The sequence below is a fragment of the Procambarus clarkii genome, chromosome 59, assembly GCF_040958095.1.
Source record: "Procambarus clarkii isolate CNS0578487 chromosome 59, FALCON_Pclarkii_2.0, whole genome shotgun sequence".
Taxonomy (NCBI): domain Eukaryota; kingdom Metazoa; phylum Arthropoda; class Malacostraca; order Decapoda; family Cambaridae; genus Procambarus; species Procambarus clarkii.
The window spans coordinates 25,402,713-25,429,371 of record NC_091208.1 but is presented as its reverse complement, the minus strand read 5'-3'; the positions used below and the strand labels follow the sequence as shown (position 1 = coordinate 25,429,371).

Below are 26,659 nucleotides of genomic sequence, written 5' to 3'. Positions count from 1 at the left end.
CGCCCGGTTGGGCTACTTGTCGCCCGGTTGGGCTACTTGTCGCCCGGTTGGGCTACTTGTCGCCCGGTTGGGTTCCTTTTTGGGCTCTTTGTTTCTTTGGCCGGTTTTATTGTTCCTGCTTCCTCTTTTGGCTACTTTTCTCGTGCAGTAGTCCTGGCTGGCGCCTTCCCGCGGAGAGGGTGTGCGGTTCGGTCAGCGTGTTATGCGCATGCGCCGTGGAGTTTGTTTTGGTCTGGGCGGTGTTTCAGTGCTGGTGTTTTGCGCCCTTTTTGCTACAGTGCTTCGCCTCTCGTTCTTCTCCCTGGCTGCGGTATGTGCCCCTTCGCGCCGGGGGTGTCCTGGTTCCCGGTTGTGGGGAAGGACACCTTGGTTTTCCCTGTCATGGGTGTGGACCGCCTCCTTCGCCTCTCCCTGCTCTCCTGCGGGTTCGGCAGGGTCCGGCAGGGTCCGGCGCTGGCGTCTTCACTTGGCGGTGCTCCCAGGTTCTTCTGGGCACGGTTGAGTCGTCAAGTTTGTGCCACCGTTCGCCAGGTGAGTTTCTGCGGTCTGGCGTCTTTTGGCCGGGCGCTGGATGCGGAGTTGTTTATATACCTGTCTTTATTTAGGTATATTTTTGTACGACTGAGACCGTTCGCACACCAGTGACTGTCCCTTTTTCAACCCTTCCTGTCCCCCTCATGTGCATGTCCAACCCATGCTGGAGTCATTCAGGGGACCCTCCTTTTTTTAATGTTGTGAGGTGTGGGGGTTGTAGGGTTGGTTCTGTACTCACCTGGTAAGGCTCTTGGCTGTGCTTGCAGGGTTTGAGCTCTGGCTCTTGGGTCCCGCCTATCTGGTAGAACTTGCGGGATAGTACCAGTGGAGTGCAGTGGTGCTATTGGCACAATTGGGGAACACTGTATTACCATCAGAGGTCTGTACTTGTTACACGACCTACTTGCGAGCATAAGCCTTCTTGCTGGTTCGTCCGTGGACTTTCAGGGCGCACTAGCCTGTTTTCGTATGGCAGTTCCGGCCCGTCCTGGTTGTGGGGGTATGTGGGCCGGTAGACTGCTCCTTGCAGCTGCCTGGTGGGCCGCCCTCTGGCCAATCTAGCCTGGCCTTGGGCCGGGCTTGAGGTGTAACAGAGCTCCCAGTACCTCATCCAGCAGGTATCGAGTGGGGTTTCTCCGTCGTCGCCTGGTGCAGGTTTCTGGGCCTGCGGGGTTTTGTCGTGTCTCCGTTGGCCCTGTCTGGGGTCTGCCTGCTCCGTTCTCTGCCTTTGCAGAAGGGAGTTACTATTTACATGTTGCATGTTGCAGTGGTGCCTGTTGCTGCTGCTGCACGTGTGCATTGGTACCGTGTTTCACGGTGGCGTGTCCTTGTTCCTGTGTCCGGTTGTGGAGTGGCACTTTGCTGCCGTTTTGTGCCTGGGGATTGCGTGGTTTTTTTTTCTGTCCCTGCCTGATTGTCCACCCCTGGTTGTTATCCTGGGGTTTTTTGTGCTTCTACTCTTTCTTCCTGCCTCCTCTGCAGCAGGGGTGTTCTGCGTGTGTTCTTAGGCGTTTGTCAGCCTGTGTCCTGTGATGTGCTTCTTTGTCTCGGTCTATTGCAGTTGTTCGTACCCCTTGGTTCGGGTACTGTTCTGGCGGCGACCCTTCCGCCTTCTTTGGTTTCCTAGCTTGCCCTGCCAGTTGGTTTTTTTTTTGGGGTCTTGCGATGTCTCGCGTCGACCCGTCGTTTCTGAACTCCTGGCGGGCTTGCATGCTTTGGGGAGTTTTTCTGTTCGGCAGACGTTCCATCTCCTTGTGCCGCCTGGGTTTCGGTGGTTGCGCCTGAGATCTTCCCGCGGCTCCGCCTTTTCCTGGGCTCGGAGAGGACTAGTCGGGGCTGCTTATGTTCTGCCTCGCGGTCTCGCCTCCGGTTGGTGGTCGGGTGGCTTTGTGGTAAGTGTCCCACCTGTGTGCTTCTCTTGGCAGCAGTATGGGGTATTTTGGCGGTCCTTCCTTTTCCTGTCCCTTCTTAGGTGGTTACTCTTGTTAGCTTGGTTTACTCTCGGCTTGGTTTTCTGGTGGGGGTTGGGGGCCGTCGTCTTGCCACATACTGTCGCCTCTTTTCGTGCGGCGCGGGCGGAGCCGCTTCAGCTTGCTTTCGGTCTTGGTGTTGCTTCTGCACTGTTAGTCAGCTGTCTTGTGCGTCGTTTCACCTCCGGCCTGTTCGTGCGCCGCTTGCACCATCCTGGTCTCTGGTCAGCGTGCTCTGTCTTCTCCTCGGTTGGTAGTGCCCCTTCGGTTCCGGTGTGTTTTTTCGTCGGCTCTTTCCTTTTGGCCTTTGCCTCTGGGGGTCAAGTCGCTGAGTTTTCTTGCTTCTTCGGTTTTAGCGTTTTGGTTGTTTGGTGGCAGCAGTGTCCATCTTTTCTGGCGCGGGGTGGGGCTGCTGCGTTCTGGAGGGGTCCAAGGTTTGTTGGTGCTTCGTTGGTCGGGCCGGGGCTGTGTTGTTCTTTGTGTTCAGTGGCGGCCCTCCGCTGTTGTTTGCATGCCACGGCGTTTGGGTCCGGAGCGCGTTTTGCGTTGATCCGGTTCTGTTCTTCCCGGTTTGCGGGTGATAGTGTCCCGGGTGGTCAGCCGTGTTCTTGCGGCTAAGCTGCCTGTGTTCTTCCCTCATGCCTGTGGCGTTCGTGGCTTCGCTGCTCTCGCTGCCGTCTGGGCGACGTGGCCTTGCGGTCTTTTTGGCATGGATTTTTGGTGTTCGTGCAGGGGCCTTGCTGCTCGTTGTTCTCGTGTTGTTCCCGGGACTTTTCGGGGCTGTGGCGCCTTGGGTTGGCGTTTGCTGCCGGTTGTCTCGCCTCCTTGGGGGGTGAGTGGTGTCCGCCTCCCGGTTCTGTCCCTTTGACCTTCCTCTGTGGGTAATTAGCTCCGGGGAGCCGATGGGGCTCCCCCCAGAAAACCAGCGTTGAATGTAATGAAACGCCATTTTCTGGGTGAGACCCGGAGGCTCCCCGGCAACCCTCCCTCCCTCCGGTCAGCGTTTTTTTCGCGTGTTTTGACATCCAGCCTCAGAACTGATGGGTGGATAGCCGGCGTGGGAGGTCTGGGGCTCCCTCTTTCTCCTCCCTGGGAGGGGGGAGCTGCGCAGACAGCGGCGCGGTGACGTATGACGTCATACTAGTTTCCTTGTTTTCTGTTGAAGAGTTGTATCCACTAGTTCGGCTTTAGGTAGCAATTTTCACCAGAATAGGGGTTTGTTTTGGAATGCTTACCTTTCTGGATGCTTGACCCGGTCGATGGCAGACATAGAATGCTTCCAACCACACAGGGGGTTTCTATAGGCCATTGCTTCCCTTGCCTCTCTGAGGGGGCCAGGTTCTGGCTGTGGTCCCCGGTAGGCCCTAGAACTCCATACACATGACTGATGCCAAAGTCTGACATTAGCATATCAGCCTGGTAAAGCTCCGGGGAGCCTCCGGGTCTCACCCAGAAAATGGCGTTTCATTACATTCAACGCTGGTTTTTTAGGCGATGCTGTGGTCACAAGCTGAACAGCAGTGCTGTTAGCTCATGCTGCGTTCGTCAGGCTTGGTAGCTCACTCAATACTGAGGCCAATAACACCCGGGAGTTTGGCCCACGATTGAAAAAAAAATGGCGTCTGTTTACAAGTGCCCTGATGAAGGTGTGGTGAACCCCGTGTATCCGCGGGCCGTTTAAATCTTGCGTAGTATTCCAACACGTCATATGACGTGATGCGCAGTTGACTGGAACAACGTCATACACGTCATATGACGTGATGCGCACTTTAAGGGTTAAATACTGGAAAGAATGTCTGTCTGTCCGTCTGTTTTTCCAAAGATGGAGGCCAAATGCCTTGACCAAATTTGCAGGGGAAATGGTCTGGGGTATGGGATGGACATGGTCTTGTTTGGTCGAAGTTAAGTGCTTTAACCCTCAAACCGTGCATATCATATATAAATGATATCAGTGACAAAACCGAAACCGCGCACATCATTTATATATGATTTCGTGTCTAGCGCTATAATTTAAACTCCCCGCCTGGGATAGGGGCAGCTATAGTACAGCCACGACCGATAGTTGCCAGATGCCACCTAGAAAAAAAATCCAGGCCAACAATCTTGGGTGTTACAGCGTCAGTATTGAGCAAGCCACCAAGGCTGGCACACGCAGCACGAGCTCACAGCACCGCTGTTCAGCTTGTGACCACAGCATCGCCTACAAATACCATAATATATATGATACTGCTATTATTTAGCAGTGATAGTATTACTGAAGCCCCCTGACTGTGATAAAACTGACCAGGATTCTGATAATAGCAAGATTGTGGTGATATTTAGCGCTGTGCTCCATGGAGGGAGGCGTAAGGCTGTGCGAGGGAGGGCTGTGGCGTTGTCTTCTGACTGTGTGTGGCCACCATTTATTGACTGCACTCACCATACCAGCTTAGTGGTTCGATATGGTGAACACAAATGTAGATACTTATATATAACGTGTGTATAGAGTGTGATAACAGCGAGAGGAGTAGGTTGGGAGCCGCCATTTTGGTGAGGGAAGAGCGTTGTCTGCACGTCTTGGCATGGCGTTTACTGATAGCCACTATGGTCTTTGGGCACCATACCAGCTTATTTCTTCAGGTGTGGTGAATAAAACAGGTAGATACTTATATATAATATGTGTATATAGCGTAATAACACCACAAACAATATTGTTGAAGGACAAATATTAGTGCGTCTGGCCTTGAGGGCGGCCGCCGATCAGCAGACTGTGTGAGTAGCTACGTCTTTGTGGCCTTTACTCACCATACAAGCTTAGATGTACAGTTATGGTGAACAAAACATGTAAATACGTATATATAACGTCTGTGTATAGTGAATAAATACAGAAAGAGTATTGTAGGAGGTGAATGAGGGTGAGTGAGGTGGTGTTGAGGGAGGGAGTGGCAGTGAGTGGCTCGCTGGTGTTTGGCGGTCACTCCTCGTTGCTTTTTGACTCACAAGACCAACTTAGTAGTTCGTTATGGTGTACAAAACATGCAAATACTTATATATAACCTGTGTATATAGTGTAACAACAGCAAAACTATTTGTTTATTGTTTTATGAACATAATAATTGAATCACTAATATGCACACCATAATTTTGAGTACAGCGATAGTTCACACATTTTATAATATAAATATACCACAATTCACTGTATGGAATAATATTACTGCAAAAGAACTAAGAAAAAATCAGAGACATTGAAATAATTAGGTAATAATATATTTGTGGCAACTGCTGTCTGACAGCTCGGGCGGAGTAGACCTCATCTGGCGAAGGCTCTGCCAACGCCCCTTTTTTGCCACACTTCCCTACCCTATTGCGGCTAAAATATGCCACCTACGATTTTTTTGTTATTTTTTCCGTGATCAGGGAACAAAAATGAACACTTCTATAAGACGAAAGAATTTTTTGGATTTTTTTTTTTTGTTGCGCCTGTGGGTGTGAATTCCATTTGGGCCCCTAGCGGTTTGAGGGTTAACCCTTACACTGCTCAGGGGTCCTTGGGACATTTACACCCCTGTGCGCAAGAAAAAAACAAATTCAAAAATTTTTTTTCGTCTTCTAAACATGTTAATTTGTGTCCCCTGAGCACGGAAAAAAAAAAAATCGTAGGTGACATTTTGGGCGCAATTGACCGATGAAGTCTGGCAAAAAGTGGGCGTTGACAGAGCGGTCGTCAGACCTCGTCAGCGTCACCCGCGCTGACAGATGGGAGTTGCCACAAAGATATTATTACCTAATTGTTTCAATGTCTCCGATTGAATTTTTCTTAGTTTTTTTGCAGTAATATTATTCAATAGTGTGTATTGTAATATATTTATATAATAAAAGTGGTGAATAATCGCTATACTCAAAAGTATGATGTGCATATTAGTGATTCAATTATTATGTATATAAAACAATAAACAAATAGTTTTGCTGCTATTTCACTCTATACACAGGTTATATATAAGTATCTGCATGTTTTGGTCACCATAACGAACCACTAAGTTGGTATTGAGAGTCGAAAAGCAACGAAGAGTTACCGCCACACACCAGCCAGCCACTCGCTGCCACTCCCTCAACACACGCACTAAACTTTCTTCCCCAACAATACCATTTGTGGTGTTATTACACTATATACAGACGTTATATATAAGTATGTATATATTTTGTTCACCACAACTGTACAGCTAAGCTGATATAGTTAGTTCAGGCACTAACAGTCGTCGCTATACACAGATGGCGGCTGGCGGCTCCCTCACTCTTTCAAGGTCACACGCACTAAACTTTCTCCCCCAACAATACCTTTTGCAGTGTTATTACCCTATATACACATATTATATATAAATATCTACATGTTTTATGCACCGTAACTGTACACCTAAGCTTGTAGTGCGCCCAAAGAGCATAGTGGCCACCCTCTAAACAGCTAGACAAATCGTGCAGACGACGTCACCTCCGTCACCCATATGGCTCCTCCCAGCATAATCCTTTTGCTGTTATTACACTAATACACACATTATATATAAGTATCTACATTTGTGTTCACCATAGAGAACCACTGAGCTGGTATGGTGAATGCAAACAATAACAGCTAGCCACACAGTCAGTAAACGATGCTGTCTCCCTCCATCTCTCAGCATCACTCCTCCCACAGCCCTAATTATTACAACAATCCTGCTATTATCACAACCCTGGTTATTTATATCACAGTCATGGGTCATCTGTAATATTGTCATCGCTAAATAATAACAATTATATATTTATTTTCACATTTTTCGGCGATGCTGTGGTCACAAGCTGAACCGCAATGCTGTTCGCTCATGCTGCGTGCGCCGGCCTTGGTTGCTCCAACAGTACTGTGCCTCTCACACCTGAGAATATTGCCCACGATTTTTTTTTTAAATGGCATCTGTTTACAAGAGCCCTGAGGAAGCTACTGTGAACCCCGTGTAGCCGCGGGCCATTTGAATGAGGCCTGGCACCCTATTGTGTATATATACGCCATGCGCATCATGGGACATGTTACTCAGGGCGTATATATACGCCATGCGCAGTTTAAGGGTTAAGAAATATTAGCATTTATGCCAAGTTAATTGAAGAACACTGAGTGATCTTCAGTTCTTCTGCAGTCTCAAACCTTGCCTTAATCTTTTTATAATATACTAATACTGTATCTTTATGCATATGATGGGAAGATTTTCTGTTTCTCACACTTCTCCACAAGTAATTTTTCTAATTTTCAAACTGCAATTTGTGCCTAGAAAGTGGGGTTTGATGATAATTATTGGCTTGATAAGAAATTTTTTTGTTTCCCTGTTATTCCATTGATTTGTTTTGCTACATTTTCTTAATTTCTCAGGCTGTTGTCACCTCTTCGCACCATCTGCCTTGGGAATTGATAATTATATATCTGGTAGAGAGAGAACTGCTATTCATTATGAAGATAAGACAGAAAAGTTCAAAAAGCAAATGAGAGAGTCAATGAGTTCGAAAGATAGAGTTATGGTCTTCACAGAAGATCTGAAGAATGCAATACATCTAACAGAAGCCTCGGAGGAGGATCTTTCTCTCGTATCAGAAATGATAAAGAAGTAAGTTAACCTTTGTGTTGCTAAGAGCTATTTGGCCTTTGTCACCCACAGGCACATAACAAAAAAAAAAATCTTAACCTGTTAATTTGTGTTCCCTGATCACAGGAAAAATAATAAAAAAATCGTAAGAGACCTATTTTGGCAGCAACGGGTCTGCATCAATAGGTTGGGGAAGTCTGGCAAAAAAAAGTCGCTGACTCGGCAAGCGTCGGGGAAGTTCTGCTTTGCCGGAGCTGTCAGGGGGGGTTGCCACAAAGATAGAATTACCTAATTATTTCAATGTCTCTGATTTTTTCTCCGTTTTTTTGCTGTAATATTATTCAGTAGTGTGTAATGTGATATATTTATATAATAAGATGTTTGAATCATTGCTGTACTCAAAATTAAGGTGTGCATATTATTAATTCAATTATTATGTTCATAAAACAGTGAACAAATGCTTTGTCGGTTATTACACTATATACACAGGTTATATACAAGTATCTGCATGTTTTGTTTGTTCACCATAACGAACCACTAAGTTGATAATGCCAGTCAAAAAGCAATGAGGAGTGGCCACATCTGCCAGCCAGCCACTCGCCACCACTCCTTCAAAAACTCCTCACTCGCCAAATTCCTCCTCCCACCATACTGTTTTTCTGGGGGGAGCCCTGTTGGCTCCCCGGAGCTTTACCAGGCTGATATGCTAATGTCAGACTTTGGCATCAGTCATGTGTATGGAGTTCTAGGGCCTACCGGAGACCACGGCCAGAACCTGGCCCCCTCAGAGAGGCAAGGGGAGCAATGGCCTATAGAAACCCCCGTGTAGTTGGAAGCATTCTATGTCTGCCATCGACCAGGTCAAGCATCCAGAAAGGTAAGCATTCCAAAACAAACCCCTATTCTGGTGAAAATTGCTACCTAAAGCCGAACTAGTGGATAGAACTCTCCAACAGAAAACAAGCAAACTAGTATGACGTCACACGTCACCGCGCCGCTATCTGCGTAGCTCCTCCCTCCCTGGGAGGGTGAAGGGGGAGCCCCAGACCTCCCACGCTGGCTATCCACCCATCAGTTCTTCGGCTGATGCTATAGGCACCGGTTGTGTGCTCCGGCTCCAGTAGTTGTTTCAGCACTGTACCTAGAGTGTGGTGTCTGTCTTCTAGGTGGTGCGTGAGCCGGGAGTGTGTCTCCAGTACTCGGGCTGCATGCGCCTAGGGTTCCCTTCTCTAGGTGCCCTGTAAGTATTGCCCTTGGGGCTTGAGGCCACCTTCCACAAGTTCCTTGGGTCCTGCCCCTGCTAGGCCATTTACTGCTTGGTTTTCGGCCGCTCTTTGTGTGCTCGGGTGTTCTGTCTCCCTTGTTCGCCTTAGGGTAAGGGGCAGTTTTGCACTGGTGGGGCGCAGGGTACTGTGCAGCTTGTCTTTACCAATCATGGCAGCCGGCTCTGTTCTGCTTGGGTACGTTGTCCTCTTGCGGGGTTTTCTTTTTCTTTTTGTTTATCTACCTGGTGGGGGGGGGGGGTCTGCCTTCGTTCTTGCCCCTTGTGTCCCTTGTGGTCTGAGTATTTTCTGGTGGTACCCCCTGCTTGGTCCCCGTGAGTGTACATGTCCCGGGGGTTCAGCTTTTAGAAAGTTGTTTGGTAGCTTTGGGCGCCGGTTAGCAGTACCCTGCCTGGGATTACCTGAGCGCGAGTCCTCTTATAGTAAACGCTCGGGACCCTGGGAAACCCCTGAAGGCGTGTGGGTCCGATGGATGTGACCCCAGAGTCCCCCCTCGCTTCCAGCGAGTTTGAGGGTTGCTCTCACCCTTTGTCTCTGGGTGACTCTCTGTTTTGCCTCCGTCTGCTGCCTGTGGGGTCGGTGACACCTTCGGCACGGAGTCCTGCGAGTTTTGTTGCTCGTTGTGGCTCAGTTACCCAGTTGTGCTGACTAAGCGGGTGCGGGCAGCAGGGGCGTTGCAAATTGAGCCTTGGTGGTGGCAACGCTCTCGTGGTTTACTCCCCGGGAGCCCCGGGGCTGCTTCGTTTTGGTTCGTGTTGGGACTTGGGGGTGTTGGTTGCTTTGGTTCCTTCCACGCCCCCTTGTCTTTCCCCTGGATCCCCCTTCCTGCCTGCATCCAGTTCCTTACCGTCTGTAGGATCGAGGCGGGGTTTGATGGTGTTGAGACTCGGGCAGTTTCGGGGAATTCCCCTTCTGGGGCAGTGACGGGGGCATTGAGCCTGTTCCTCCAGCCGTGTTGTAAGAGTCTGCCAGTGGGCTCCCTTCCTTAGTGTTTTCGCGGCTGCCCCGGTTTTCTGGTACGGCCAGGGCTTTAGGGGGCGGCTCGGCCCCGGGTCCTGTCGTGTCGGTTCCCGGGGCTGGGGAGGGGCTGACTTGGGGGGCCCTTGGCCCCATAGGACCCCGTGGTTTTTTTTTCTCCCCCTCTAGGTGGGGCTTGTGGTTATGCAGAGTGGAGTCTTTCCTCCCCACTCGTTGTACGTGCTGTTGGGCGTCGGCCTCTCCCCGGGCTCGGTTCCTTGGCCTTTGAGTCGGTTGGTTCCGTCCTGTGGGTGGATGCTTCCCCCCCCCCCTTTTTGGGGCGGTGTCTTCGTCATGTTTCCTTGTTCTTGGGGTTCTACGTGACTTCTGGTCTCGGGTGCGCCTGTGCCTTTGTGTGCCTTCGGGACTAGTGTTGGATTCTGTGTTCTCGAGGGTTCGGGAAGGTTTTCGCTACTTCCCGCATTAATGGAACGTCTGTCGGCTCTTCGTCCGGGTCGCCATTTTGGGCTACTTGTAGCCCGGTTGGGCTGCTTGTGGCCCAGTTGGGCTGCTTGTGGCCCAGTTGGGCTGCTTGTGGCCAGTGGCCCGGTTGGGCTACTTGTGGCCCTGTTGGGCTACTTGTCACCCTGTTGGGCTACTTGTGGCCCTGTTGGGCTACTTGTGGCCCTGTTGGGCTACTTGTGGCCCTGTTGGGCTACTTGTGGGCCGGTTGGGCTACTTGTAGCCCTGTTAGGCTACTTGTGGCCCGGTTGTTTTGTGGTACCTTTTTGGGCTCTGTCTTTGCTTCGTTGGCCGGTTTTGTTGTTCCTGCTTCCTCTTTTGGCTACTTTTCTAGTGCAGTTGTCCTGGTTGGCGCCTTCCCGCAGAGAGGGTTGTGCAGTTCGGCCAGCGTGTCATGTGCACGCGCCGTGGAGTTTGTTTTGGTCTGGGCGGTGTGTTTCAGTGCTGGTATTTTGCGCCGTTTTTTCTCAGGTGCTTTGCCTCTCGCTCTTCTCCCTTGCTGTGGTATGTGCTCCTTCGCTCCGGGGGTGTCCTGGTTTCCAGCTGTGGGGAGAATGCCGAGGTTTTCCTTGTGTCTTGGGTGTGGGCCGCCTCCTTCGCCTCTACCCTGCTCTCCTGCAGGTCCGGCTCTGGCGTCTTCACCTCGCGGTTCTCCCAGGATCTTCTGGGCACTGTTGGGTTGTCACGTTCGTGCCTCCGTTCGACAGGTGAGTTTCTGCGGTCTAGCGTCTTTCGGCCGGGCGCTGGATGCGGAGATGTTTATATACCTGTCTTTATTTAGGTATATTGTACGACTGAGACCGTTTGCACACCAGTGACTGTCCCTTTTTCAACCCTTCCAGTCCCACTCATGTGCATGTCCAACCCATGCTACAGTCATTCCGGGGACCCACCTTTTTTCGTGTTATGAGGTGTGTGGGTTGTGGTGCTGGTTATGTACTCACCTGGTAGGGCTCTCCTGGTTGTGCTTGCAGAGTTTGAGCTCTGGCTCTTGGGTCCTGCCTATCCGGAAGAACTTGCCGGATAGTACCAGTGGAGTGCAGTGGTGCTATAGGCACAACTGGGAAACACTGTATAACCATCAGAGGTCTGCGGTTGTTACACGACCTACTTGCGAGCATACGCCATATTGCCGGTACGTCCGTGGACTTCCAGGGCACACTAGCCTGTTTTCGACTAGAAGTTCCGGCCCATCCTGGTTGTGGGGGGGTATGTAGGCCTGCGGGCCGCTCCAAGCAGCTGCCTGGTGAGCCACCCTCTGGCCGGTCTAGCCTAGCCTCGGGCCGGGCTTGGGGTGTAAATGAGTTTCCAGTACCCCCATCCAGCAGGTATCGAGCGGGGTTCTCCGCCATCGGTCGCCTGGTGTGCAGGTTTCTGGGCCTGCTGGGTTCTGTTGTGTCTCCGTTGGCCCTGTCTGGGGTCTGCCTGCTCCATTCTCTGCCTTTGCAGAAGAGAGTGACTACTTACATGTTGCATGTTGCGGTGGTGCTTGTTGCTGCTGCTGCACGTGTGCATTGGTACCGTGTTTCGCGGTGGCGTGTCCTTGTTCCTGTGTCCGGTTGTGGTGTGGCACTTTGCGGCTGTTTTGTGCCTAGGGTTTGCGTATGGGGGTTTGCTTGTTGTTTTTTTGTGGTCTTCGGGTCCCTGGTTTGGCCCTCTCATGTGCGTGGGGTTTTTCTGTCCCTGCCTGATTGTCCACCCGTGGTTGTTTTCCTGGGGTTTTTGTGCTTCAGCTCTTTCATCCTGCCTCTCCCCAGTCGTTTTCCTGGCATCTCCTTTGGTCGGTTTCCACAGCTTCATTCCCTTGTTTCCTCCTCGGGGTGCTTCTTTGTCTCGGTCTGTTGCAGTTGCTCGTGCCCCTTGGTGCGGGTACTATTCTGGCGGCAACCCTTCTGCCTTCTTTGGTTTCCTAGCTAGCCCTGCCGGTTGGTTTTTCGGGGTCTTGCGATGTCTCACGTCGGACCCGTCGTTTCTGAACTCCTGGCAGGCTTGCTTCCTCTGGGGAGTTTTTTCTGTTCGGCAGATGTTCCATCTCCTTGTGCCGCCTGGGTTTCGGTGGTCGCGCCCGAGATCTTCCGCGGCTCCGCCTTTTCCTGGGCTCGGAGGGGCCTTGTTGGGGCTGCTTACATTCTGCCTCGCGGTCTCGCCTCCGGGTGGTGGTCAGGTGGCTTCGTGGTAAGTGTCCCACCTGCGTCCTTCTCTTGGCAGCAGTATGGGGTATTTTGGCGGTCCTTTCTTTTCCTGTCCCTTCTTAGGTGGCTACTCTTGTTAGTGTCGGCTTGGTTTTCTGGTGGGGGTTGGGGGCCGTCGTCTTGCCGCATACTGTCGCCTCTTTTTGTGCGGCGCTGGCGGAGCCGCTTCGGCTTGCTTTCGGTCTTGGTGTTGCTTTTGCACTGTTGGTAAGCTGTCTCGTGCGTCGTTTCACCTCCGGCCTGTTCGTGCGCTGCTTGCACCATCCTGGTCTCTGGTCAGCGTGCTCTGTCTTCTCCTCGGTTGGTGGTGCCCCTTCGGTTCCGGTTTGTTTTTTCGTCGGCTCTTTTTCCTTTTGGCATTTGCCTCTGGGGGTCGGGTCGCTGAGTTTTCTTGCTCCTTCGGTTTTAGCGTTTTGGTTGTTCGATGGCAGCAGTGTCCATCTTTTCTGGTGCGGGGTGGGGCTGCTGCGTTCTGGAGGGGTCCATGGTTTGTTGGTGCTTGGTGGGTCGGGCTGGGGGTGTGTCGTGTTTTGTGTTCAGTGGCGGCCCTCCGCTGTTGTTTGCTTGCCATGGCATCTGTGTCCGGGGCGCGTTTTGCATTGATCTGGTTCTGTTCTTCCCGGTTCGCGGGTGATGGTGTCCCGGGTTGTCAGCCATGTTCTTGCGGCTCAGCTGCCTGTGTTCTTCCTTCATGCCCGTGGCTTTCGTGGCTTCGCTGCTCTCGCTGCTGTCTGAGTGACGTGTCCTTGCGGTCATTTGGGCATAGATCTTTGGTGTTCGTACGGGGGCCTTGCTGCTCGTTCTCGTGTTGTTCCCGGAACTTTTCAGGGCTGTGACGCCTTGGGTTGGCGTTTGCTGCTGGTTGTCTCGCTTCCGTGGGGGGTGCGTGGTGTCCGCCTCCCGGTTCCGTCCCTTTGACCTTCCTCTGTGGGTAGTTAGCTCCAGGGAGCCGACGGGGCTCCCCCCAGAAAACCAGCGTTGAATGTAATGAAACGCCATTTTCTGGTTGAGACCCGGAGGCTCCCCAGCAACCCTCCCTCCCTCCGGTCGGCGGTTTTTGCGTGTTTTGACATCCAGCCTCAGAACTGATGGGTGGATGATAGCCGGCGTGGCAGGTCTGGGGTTCCCCCTTCCCCCTCCCGGGGAGGGGGGAGCTGCACAGACAGCGGCACTGTGACGTGTGACATCATACTAGTTTGCTTGTTTTCTGTTGGGGAATTCTATCCACTAGTTCGGCTTTAGGTAGCAATTTTCACCAGAATAGGGGTTTGTTTTGGAATGCTTACCTTTCTGAATGCTTGACCCGGTCGATGGCAGACATAGAATGCTTCCAACCACACGGGGGTTTCTATAGGGCATTGCTCCCCTTGCCTCTCTGAGGGGGCTAGGTTCTGACTGTGGTCCCCGGTAGGCCCTAGAACTCCATACACATGACTGATGCCAAAGTCTGACATTAGCATATCAGCCGGTAAAGCTCCGGGGAGCCTCCGGGTCTCGCCCAGAAAATGGCGTTCCATTACATTCGACGCTGTTTTTTTTCTTTTATTTGTTATATACAGACATTATGCAGTATATAAGTATCTACATGTTCTGTTCACCATAACTATTCATCTAAGCTGGTATAGTGCACAAAGAGCATAGTGCCTCACCAAAATGGCTTCTCCCAACACTCCTTTTGCTTGTATTACACTATATATATACACGTTATATGTAAGTATCTACATTTAGTGGTTCGCTATGGTGAACACAATCTTGTATGGTGACGGCAGTGTGTGTGTGTCACCTGTTACTGGTGACAGGTGATGCCACCTCCCTCGAACCATTAAGTTGGTGTTACTGGTCACACACAACTCATGCTTCCTCCTTCCCTCCCACCCTCACTCGTTCAAGGCCAGACGCACTAACATTCCTCTTTCAGGTATACTGTATGTGGTGTTATTACCCTATATACACACATTATATATATCTACATGTTTTGTTTACCATAACTGTTTAACTAAGCTGGTATAGTGCCCAAAGAGCATAGTGGCCTCCCTTACCCAGCATGACAAGTCATGCAGATGTCGCCACCTCCCTCACCAAAATGGCTTCTCCCAACACTCGTTTTGCTGTCATTACACTATAGATACACGTTATGTATAAGTATCTACATTTGTGTTCATCATAATGAACCACTAAGTTGGTATGCTGAGTGGCAGTGGCAGTGGCAGCCGGTGGCAGCCCGCCACTGGCTGCCACTGGCTGCCACTGGCTGCCACTCCCTCCCTCCCTCCCTCATCTCACTTAACTCGCCAACATTCTTCTCCCACCATACTGTTTTTTGCTTTTATTCACTATATGGACATTATATATAAGTATCTGCATGTTTTGTTCAACATAGCAAACCACTAACCTAGTATAGTGAGTCCAGACAGTAAAACGTGGTCACACAGTCAGCAGACAACGCTACCTACCTCCCCACCAAGATTACTCCTCCCACTACAGTGCTAATTATCACAACAATCCTGCTATTATCAGAATCCTGGACATTTTTATCACAGTCAGGGGTCTTCTGTAATACTATCGCTAAATAATAGCATGTACATATATATTTTGACATTTTTAGCGATGCTGTGGTCACAAGCTGAACAGCAGTGCAGTGAGCTTATGCTGCATGCACCAGCCTTGGTGGCTCACTCAGTACTGAGGCCCTAACACCCAGGAATGTTGCCCACGATTTTTTTTTTTAAATGGCGTTTGTTTACTAGAGCCCTGATGAAGGTGAGGTAAACCCCGTGTATCCACAGGCCATTTAAATCTTGCGTAGTACTCTAACACGTCATATGACGTGTTGCGCAGTTTAACCCTTAAACTGTGCATGGTGTATATATACACCATAGGGTGCCAGGCACGATTCAAATGGCCTGCGGCTACATGGGGATCACACCAGCTTCTTCAGGGTTCTTGTAAACAAACGGTGGAACAAATAAACAGACGAGAGGGAGCCGGTGGCTGAGAGGACAGAACACTGGACGTGTGATCCTGTGGTCCCATGTTCGGTCCCGGGCTCCGGCGAGAAACTATGGGCAGAGTTTATTTCACCCTGATGCTCCTGTTACCTAGCAGTAAATAGGTACCTGGGAGTTAGTCAGCTGTCACGGGCTGCTTCCTGGGGGTGGAGGCCTGGTTGAGGACCGAGCAGTGGGGACACTAAGCCCCGAAATCATCTCAAGATAATCTCAAAATAATCAATACGCCATGTTTAAAAAAAAACCTGGGCAATATTCTCCGGTGTAAGAGCCACAGTACTGTGGGAGCAACGAAGGCTGGTGCACGCAGCATGTGCTAACAGCATTGCTGTTCAGCTTGTGACCACAGCATTGCCTAAAAATGTCAAAATAAATATGTAACTGCTATTATTTAGAGATGACAGTATTACAGATGACCCCTGACTGTGATAAAAATGACCAGGATTGTGATGATAGCAGGATTGTTGTGATAATTAGGGCTGTGTGGGAGTAGTAATGCTATGGGACGGAGGGGGAGAGCATCGTTTACTGACTGTGTGGCCACCTGTTATTGTCTGCATTCACCATACCAGCTCGGAAGTTCTCTATGGTGAACACAAATGTAGATACTTATATATAATGTGTGTATTAGTATAATGACAGCAAAAGCCGCCGCCTGCTGACTGTGTGTGTATCGATGTCTCTTAGTGCCTGAACTAACTATATCGGCTGTGTTGTACAGTTGTGGTGAACAAAACATGTAGATATTTATATATAATGTGTGTGTATATAGTGTAATAATATCAAAACTATTTGTTTATTGTTTTATGAACGTAATAATTGAATCACTAATATGAACACCATACTTTTGAGTATAGCGATGGTTCAAACATTTTATTATATAAATCTATCACACTACACACTGTTGAATAATATTACTGCAAAGAAACTAAAAAAATCAATCAGAGACATTGAAATAATTAGGTAATAACATCTTTGTGGCAACTCCCACCTGACAGCTCGGGTGATGCTGACCGCCTCTGACGACTGCTCTGTCAACGTCCACATTTTGTCAGACTTCCTCGGCCTATTGCACCCAAAATATGTCACCTGCGATTTTTTTTTCCCGTGTTCGGGGAACACAAATTAATTAATTACATCATCACTGCCAGGTTCTAGAGGTCCAATTGTCTCCAGAACCTGGAGGCAATCTCCAGAGTCTATTCAGGTGATGTAGTCACTCCATTGCAGTCCCGGTAGCGTAGTGGTAAGACTATCGCGAGTGATTTGGCCTGGGTTCGTATCCTGGCTAGGGAGGATTTACTGGGTGCCAGTCCTTAATTGTAGCCTCTGTTTATCCAAGAGTAAAATGGGTGCCTGGTTGTTAAACGATTTGGCGAATCATATTCCAGGGAATATTAGAATTAAAGACTTGCCCGAAATGCTATGCGTGCTAGTGGCTTTACAAGAATGTAAGTACAGTGGTACCTCGCATAACGATCGCCCCAAAAGACGAACATTTTGGGTAACGAACGGCCCGATCGGCGTCAAATCGTCCCGTATGACGAACGCTGATTTGAGTAACGTCAACACCACATGGTGGGGTCGCGCTGCTTCTTGCACATTCTTAGACGCCTCCGATGATGCACATAAATTATGTTGTTCTTGTTTAAAGATGCTAATGATGCTGGGATATAAAGGGGTGACTGCTGAGATGTTGCAAAGCATTGACGTTTTTGTAGGAAAAAAGAAATGAAATGTCTGATATACAACAAATGTCAAAAAGGTGTGTTCGGTGTTCGGCAGGTAGGCTGCTCCATTATAACAATCTTGCTTTGTTTCAAATGTGTTCCATTTGTTTTGTATTTGTCATTTACGTCGCAATAATGGAGCAGCCTACCTTACATATACACTCAACAAACCATTATGACATTTTCCTTTCTTCAAATGTGTTCAATATTTATTTTTCATTTGTCTTATAGCAAAAGGTTCGTTCGGTGGTCGGCAGGTAGGCTGCTCCATGCTTCTTACATACAAAAAACGTAGATAATAAAAAAATTAAGAATTTTGAAAACCAGTACAAATGTCAAAAAGGTTCGTTCGGTGGTCTACAGGTCGGTTGCTCCATGTTTCTTAAATAAAAAAAATAAAAGAACTGTTGAAACAATTTGAAAAATGGACAAATGCCATAAAGGTTCGTTCAGTGTTTGTCGGGTAGGCTGCTCCATTATTGAGACGTAAGTGACAAATACAAAACAAATGGAACACATTTGAAACAAAGAAAAATTGTCATAATGGAGCAGCCTACCCAACAAACACTGAACGAACCTTTTGCTATAACGAATATGAAAGACTAGGGCTGCTGGCTGGGTTAGTACTGCGTGAGCAACCATTTGTGGCACACGTGCCTCTGGCTCTCAAACACCTGTCCGACACGATGTTGAAAGACTGTGCTCAGTCGGTGAAATTCAGACCCTATTGTTTGAAGAACATATGGGTCATAACATTGGTGAAGCTAGGCGCAATAAGGGCTTAACACAACGGTCGGATGCCAGTGATACAGCACCTATGAGGATAATACAGCGAGCGTCTCCAGTTGTAGCTCTGAGCCCCACCCTTGCCATCTCCAATTTATACAGATGATGCATAGATGAATCGTTTTCTGCGTTCAGTGATGATGCATCTGATACAAGTAGCATACAAGTGATACAAAATGACAGGTTGGATAACAAGAACTTTTCACACTAGAGATGCTATACCGATGATGATACTTTTCAAAACGCTTGTGCTCTCTAGAGCGGAGTACTGCTGCACAATGACAGCCCCTTTCAAAGCTGGAGAAATTGCTGACCTGGAGAGCGTGCAGAGATCCTTTACTGCTAGAATCCACTCAGTAAAGCATCTAAACTATTGGGACCGACTAAAGAGCCTAAAACTGTACTCCCTTGAGCGCAGGCGGGAGAGGTACATAATAATTTACATGTGGAAAATATTAGAGGGGCTGGTCCCAAACCTGCACAGAAATAACATCACATGTTATTCATCTCTCTCATTTATTATTATGAGATTTAAAATTTAAAATTTAAAATAAATTTATTAAATAAATTTAATTTAAAATATTTGATTTAAAATAAATTTATTATTTATTATTTATGGGATGTTATTCACATCTCACGGAGACAAAACTTGAAGATGTAATTTTAAATGAGGTCATATTCCCAAGGGGCTACTCAATTTGGAGACGGGACAGAAAAATTAGGAAAGGCGGTGGCGTTGCTGTGCTGGTAAAAGAACACCTAAAGGTGAAGGAAATAATGACTGCCAATCCACAAGAAGTTGACATAATAGCACTAGAGATCTGCTATGAGGATGATAAACTAATGAAGATAAATGCATATAGTCCACCGCCAAGCAGCACATGGTCAAAGGAGGAGCTAGATAGTAAACGTGAAGGTCTTATAACAATAATGAGAGAGATTATAGCGAGAGCGGATAACGATAGATCACGACTGTTGATAGTCGGTGACTTCAACTTGAAATCCATAGACTGGGAAGCATATGAAGCTAAAACAGAAGATTTTTGGACCTGTAAATTTGTAGACCTCATCCTGGAAACATTCTTGTATCAACATGTTAAACAAGCTACGAGGATGAGGGAAGGGGACGTTCCCTCCATGCTAGATTTGATATTTACCAGGAAGGAGGAAGAGATATTTGACATTCAGTACCTTCCTCCCTTGGGTAAAAGTGACCATGTCTTTTTGGGAATAAAGTATGCAATGCGTTATAAGCTGGAAGAAAATAAGGAGGTTGAAGCAGTTGAAAAACCAGACTTCAGGAGAGGACATTATGGTGACCTTAGAAATTTTTTTAGTGAGTATAATTGGACAGACTTGATGCTAGGCAAGGAAGTGAATGAGATGTATGGCAAGTTTTGTGAAATATATGATAAAGGCACAAAAAAATTTATACCAAAACAGAGATGCAGAACTAGGAAACAGGATTGGTTCAATAGAAATTGCGAGAGGGCTAGAGACCGAAAGACACAAAAATGGAATCAATACAGGAAGAGGCCGAACCCCCAAACATACCAGCGATACAAAGATGCGAGAAACAACTACACGGCAGTGAGGAGAGAGGCAGAAAGAAATTTTGAAAAAGGGATTGCGGACAAATGTAAAACAGAACCAGGTCTATTCTATAAATTCATAAACAACAAATTGCAGGTAAAGGATAATATTCAGAGGTTGAAAATGGGAAATAGATTCACGGAAGATGAAAAGGAAATGTGTGAAACACTAAACGAAAAGTTCCAAAGTGTGTTTGTACAAAATGAAATCTTTAGGGAACCAGATACAATAAGAATTCCAGAGAACAACATAGAACACATAGAGGTGTCTAGAGACGAAGTGGAAAAAATGCTCAAGGAGCTCGGTAAGAACAAAGCAGCTGGCCCAGATGGCGTTTCACCATGGGTTCTGAGAGAATGTGCATCTGAGCTCAGCATTCCACTTCACCTGATCTTTCAGGCATCCCTGTGTACAGGAATCGTAGCAGACGGGTGGAAACAGGCTAACATAGTTCCAATCTACAAAAGTGGCAGCAGGGAAGACCCCCTCAATTATAGACCTGTATCATTGACAAGTATAATAGTGAAAGTATTGGAAAAACTAATCAAAACTAAATGGGTAGAACACCTAGAGAGAAATGATATAATATCAGACAGACAGTATGGTTTTCGATCTGGAAGATCCTGTGTATCGAATTTACTCAGTTTCTATGATCGAGCCACAGAGATATTACAGGAAAGAGATGGTTGGGTTGACTGCATCTATCTGGACCTAAAAAAGGCTTTCGACAGAGTTCCACATAAGAGGTTGTTCTGGAAACTGGAAAATATTGGAGGGGTGACAGGTAAGCTTCTATCATGGATGAAAAATTTTCTGACTGATAGAAAAATGAGGGCAGTAATCAGAGGCAATGTATCAGAATGGAGAAATGTCACAAGTGGAGTACCACAGGGTTCAGTTCTTGCACCAGTGATGTTTATTGTGTACATAAATGATCTACCAGTTGGTATACAGAATTATATGAACATGTTTGCTGATGATGCTAAGATAATAGGAAGGATAAGAAATTTAGATGACTGTCATGCCCTTCAAGAAGACCTGGACAAAATAAGTATATGGAGCACCACTTGGCAAATGGAATTTAATGTTAATAAATGTCATGTTATGGAATGTGGAATAGGAGAACATAGACCCCACACAACCTATATATTATGTGAGAAATCTTTAAAGAATTCTGATAAAGAAAGAGATCTAGGAGTGGTTCTAGATAGAAAACTATCACCTGAGGACCACATAAAGAATATTGTGCAAGGAGCCTATGCTATGCTTTCTAACTTCAGAATTGCATTTAAATACATGGATAGCGATATACTAAAGAAATTGTTCATGACTTTTGTTATGCCAAAGCTAGAATATGCAGCTGTTGTGTGGTGCCCATATCTTAAGAAGCACATCAACAAACTGGAAAAGGTGCAAAGACATGCTACTAAGTGGCTCCCAGAACTGAAGGGCAAGAGCTACGAGGAGAGGTTAGAAGCATTAAATATGCCAAAACTAGAAGACAGAAGAAAAAGAGGTGATATGATCACTACATACAAAATAGTTACAGGAATTGATAAAATCGACAGGGAAGACTTCCTGAGACCTGGAATTTCAAGAACAAGAGGTCATAGATTTAAACTAGCTAAACACAGATGCCGAAGAAATATAAGAAAATTCACCTTCGCAAATAGAGTGGTAGACGGTTGGAACAAGTTAAGTGAGAAGGTGGTGGAGGCCAAGACCGTCAGTAGTTTCAAAGCGTTATATGACAAAGAGTGCTGGGAAGACGGGACACCACGAGCGTAGCTCTCATCCTGTAACTACACTTAGGTAATTACACTTAGGTAATTACATGAGACCAGAAGACATAGGAGGATGTGCAGAATACCCCCGTTGAAAAGCAGAGGTGCAACAGGTACTCTGAGAGAGAACTCAGAGGCCCGAGACTGTTTAACATGCTTCCACTACACATAAGGGGCATAACTGGCCGACCCCTCACAGTGTTCAAGAGAGAACTGGATAAGCACCTCCAAAGGATACCTGATCAACCAGGCTGTGACTCATACGTAGGCTGCGAGCAGCCGCGTCCAACAGCCTGGTTGATCAGTCCGGCAACCAGGAGGCCTGGTCAACGACCGGGCCATGGGGACGCTAAGCCCCGGAAGCACCTCAAGGTAACCTCAAGGTAAGGTAGCATAGATGAACAGTGTTAGCGGCTTCCATGGTAGTGTTGTTCATAGATATTTTCAAGAATACCTGAATCTCTTCCTGACTGATGGACACTCTTTGAGGCTAGCTGAATCTCTTCCAGTGTGGGACCTTACAAAGTGATCTTTTCAAGACTACCTTACAATGTGAGCTTTTCCTATAATCGTTTCAATACTACCTTATGCTTTACAAGCTTGGCTACATACCACCTACAAGTACTAAAGCCAAGGGTGCATGCGAGTGCGTTATTTGCAAGCACACAGAACGATGAAACAGGAAACGAAAATCTATCTGTAGCTGGTGCAAGGAGAGCAAAGTCGCGCTGTGTACCATGGACTACTTCGTTGACTATTCCGCACCTCCAAAGTACTGAGTGTGTAATACCGTGTGTTACTGTGTAAATAGTATGTGAAACTGTACATATTGTAATTTTAGTGAATTTTTACCACATAATATTGTGACAATAAACATTTATTGTGGACACATTACTGACACATGTATCACAGTTCCATGGAAAATTATGAACATTCTACTGTATACATATTGTAAAGGTCACAAATATGCATCATATACAATAAAGGAAACAAATAAAACCGCATTGGAAATGCATAGAAAAAATATTTGAAAATATATTTGTGGCAACACGCGGTGCTTGAATGGCCCGCGCGGCCATCATCTGGGTGCTTCACACACGGGCGACCAGGCCCTGATGACATCACAGCGCACCTTGTCCACGCCCTCACAGCCAAAGTAAGTGGAATTTGGTAATTATTTTTACATAGACATTTTCAGGGACGGTAATTTATCATTTTACAAAGAAAAATTATGTTTTGGGGAACATTTGATGTCATGCACACTGGAGGAATTTCACAATAAACACAGTGCATCACACTGGTTACATGGGGGACACTCGTTTTGTATGACGTCCGTTTCACATGACGAACATGGAACGGATTAAATTCGTTACTCGAGGTACCACTGTACTCTTGTATATATATATAAGTAAAGTAAAGTGAATATTGCCTCAAAAGGATTTTCATTGATACATCATGCCAGTATGATTTCATTGTGCATTATTATTATTATTTAAATGACTCAATTTAATTTTCTATTTTCTATGGTCATTGATGTATTGGGGTGCCATTAATGGTATTTGTTGTTCATATATAAAACATATTGTACTAATGTACTGTGCAGATATATGTTCATTACTGTCTTTATGCACCATTCACTCTACAGTATTTACTTGCATCATAACTTATATGAGTAAGTCTCATAATTGCACTTCACTGTAATATTACAAGCTAATACTGTTTATTCATAAATATCACTTATTTGCTGTCTTTGGGGTTTCTTGAGAGTGGCAGTCTTGGAAACTGCCAGTGATTCACAGCACAACACCACACTCCATACATATGGCAATTCTTGCCAATTTGCATTTCTATTTTCTGCATGGTTACCACAATGAAAGGAAGAGGTGGAAGAACTGCCAAACCAAATCATACTGTGGTGGCAAAGAAAGCTGCAAAAGATGTAAATATGAATCCATGAGACCCACTATCAGACTCCCATACATGTGACTATACACTAGACCTAGAAAGTCCACATACAAAGATTGGTGGAGAGTCTCGAACCATTTATGAAGTTCGTGTTGCCAATCCTGTAGGAGAGTAGTAGTTTTGGAACAGGAAGGGGGGTTGGGATAATATTTGAGAAAAGCCAATAACCAATGCTGAGTAAGCAACATGGGAGCCAACAGAAATTCTGGCTTATGAAAAGGTGTTTGAGGTCCTGTTAAGAAAGCCAAGACCCAGCTGGAACAGGACTGACTGAGGGAGTGAAAGGGAAGTCATCCCAATATCCCATACTAGGCCTAGCCAAGTCAGAACATGTAAAGGCACCAATGAGGATTTCTGCTAGTTGACTAAAATTGGAAGCAAGCCAACTAAGGAAGGAACTAGATCCCTGGCAAGCAGACAATTTGAATGACTTCGAGACCAAACCAGCTAGTCATTATGGCAGGCCAGAATGCAGATTCCTAGAAGACAAAGACAATAAAAAAATATGTTAATCAATCTGGTGATGATCCTGGGAGTCAGCACTACACCGTCGCCAGGACATATCACAAAAGGATGGGAGGGGAAAATCCCAGCCAACTACCAAACCCAAGTTGAATGCTGACATTGAGCCCTACCTATGGTGCTGCCTGGTGTTTGAGGTTTGGCCCGTGTCTAACACAGGCCAAGTTACACACCCCAGGATGGCTAACACCCTTGGATCCCTACCCCAGCCATGCCCACAAGAAGGGTGGACACTGAACTGCCTCAAAGATGGGACCAAAGCTACTAGCCAATAAACCTGGCTGAGCAGCTGAAAGAATGCACCCATGGTCAGTTAAAACCAGTGAAACAACTATTTCATGGAAAAGGAGAGAAGAAAATAGGGTAGAGAACAGGAAGGAGATCCATTAAGCAGATTACTAGAGAGAATCTAACACTGAACAAAAATTGGACACCTAACTGCATAGAAATAGACAACCACATCTTTCAAGGACAGCACAAACAACGGGTAAAACGGCATCCTCAGTCACAGTATGAGAACACAGCATAAGTGGAAAGACTGTAAATGGGACAGAGATAATTTTGGAACTGTTTGGAGAAAATCTCTTGCACTAGAAAAGAGCAGAAGATCTCTGCTAAACTACCACCACCAGTGTCTCAGATTGTAACTGGCAGCTGGTCAGGACTTGGAATGACCTGAGGGTCACCCATAGTAGCAATCAGTTGTTGTATTTGCCTCAGGGTTCATTTCTTTCTTTCAAGTAATTGCTCGTTTTGTTTTGCCTAACTTTTAGATTTGATTCATCTCAGTTTCGGGTAGATCTGTGATGCCCAAGCTGCCCCTCACCTCATCGAGAGTGCTAAATTTTGGTCCTGGCTCAATGGAGGTCAGCATGGGTCTCTGAGGTCTGGTGTGATTCTGAAGGCTTGACTATGCCTGTGCCTAAGTTGCTGGGAGACACTGAGGGGCCCACTTAACAAGGGCACTTCATTATATTATAAGCTTGATTTATGCTTTACCATTTTACACCTGTATTCTTTCACATGTTGCACTAGTGTGTTTAAATGTCCATTTCCTTTTCAGGTTTAATCAGCAGCATCAAGGTCTTCGTTTTGGAGCATTTGTATTTGGGCCAGTGGTAATGCGAATGTATTATTACCTAAACCAACCTGATGCAGCTTTGGCGGTAGGTGTTAAATGATGAAGATTCATTTGTATGTTAGCAAGTTAACACTTTAGCTGTAGCAGTTGTTGATTGTACCAAGATTCATGATATTTTCCTTACTCTTTAGATACATAGTGTATACAGTTTTTATGCATTGAAACAGTCTGGAGAATTGAGCTTTGTGCTATGAGTTGAAAGACAATCCTTATTGTAAAGGTAAAATAAGTGTTGATCACTAATTAATTGGTTAAACTGATAACATGTTTCATCATGTTTTAGATGTTAGTGAGTATTAGATGGCTGTAGTTCAAGGTGCAACTCATTCTTAAAACAGCTCAAATTTATTCAGTGTGGTAGTCATTTTCCTTTTTTCATGTGAAGTGTAGTTCTCATGACACAAGTTAAACAACTACATTCAAGCTTCTCAAAAATAGCTTGTCTTACTTTCAAGTAATCAAAATGTATTCTTCAGAATGATTAACACTTCAGACATGTAATTATGCAGCTTGAAATGAGGCTATGATCAAAGGCACCTCTCTACATGTGTGCAAAAAAAATAACGGCATTGAATGTAATGAAACGCCTCTCTCTGGTAAAGCCAAGATGGCTTCATACTACTGAGTCACATCAGTTGCAGGAGTCCTATTTGGTCTACTGGAGAGCAGAGCCAGAACCTAGCACCCTCAATGGCAAAGAGAAAATCATTATAATAATTATAATATATCATTATTATAATCAGGATTATAATAAACTGGATTATTATAATCAGCCTCACCATGAAAGCATTCAGAAAGTCAGCAAAGCACGACAGACAATCGCAAGATTCATAGAAAACAAAGCATCAGTTTTTAGTCAAAATACTCAACAAACAATTCAAAACAATCTGTTCACTCGAAACTAGCTCAGACTCATTAGTACCAATGACCACCACTTGGCAGCCTAAAGCCATTGACCTACAGCTAACTCCCAGGTAGTTCAGAGCTGATGCATGATGAACCAATGAATCTAATAGGGAGTGAGGGAGTCAAGGAGCCACTGAGGCTCAACCAGAAAGAGGTAATTCATTACATTCAACACGTGTTTTCTGGGCAAGTCCCTTGGTGGTGTAACCCTAAAGCTAACTAACTACAGAAAAGTAGTAAACATGGAACTTACCAGGCATGAGGAGAGAGGCATGTTCTAGATTGAAGAATAGATGGTGGGTCGGGACCGACTGGGACCAAGAACATTAACCACTGTGTTGTGCCGGCTTTAACCCTTAGACTGCGCAATACATATATAGATGATTTGAGTAACATTACTGATACCGCGCAATACATTAATAGCTGTTTTAGTGTCTAGCGATTTAATTTAAACGCCCCGCGAGGTATAGGGGCAGCTATAGTGCAGCCACAACCGATAGTTGGCAGATGCTGCTTAGAAAAAAAATCGTGGCAACATTCCTGGGTGTGAGAGCCTCAGTACTGAGCGAGCCACCAAGGCTGACGCACGCAGCATGAGCTCACAGCACCGCTGTTCAGCTTGTGACCACAGCATCGCCTAAAAAATGTCAAAATATATATGTACATGCTTTTATTTAGCGATGAT

General features: G+C 46.5%; 1 protein-coding gene across 3 annotated transcripts in view; it reads left to right on the top strand.

Annotated features, from left to right (window-relative positions):
- Window positions 1-26,659, top strand: part of LOC123768263 (pentatricopeptide repeat-containing protein 2, mitochondrial) — a 146,949-nt gene that overhangs the window by 31,408 nt on the left and 88,882 nt on the right. For 2 of the 3 annotated variants that reach the window (XM_069307051.1, XM_069307052.1), the window contains exons 2-3: window positions 7,375-7,606; window positions 24,991-25,093. In XM_069307051.1, coding sequence (XP_069163152.1) covers window positions 7,375-7,606; window positions 24,991-25,093 — 335 coding nt within the window. The remainder of the gene's footprint in view (window positions 1-7,374; window positions 7,607-24,990; window positions 25,094-26,659) is intronic. The other variant, XM_069307053.1, reaches the window with a different exon arrangement.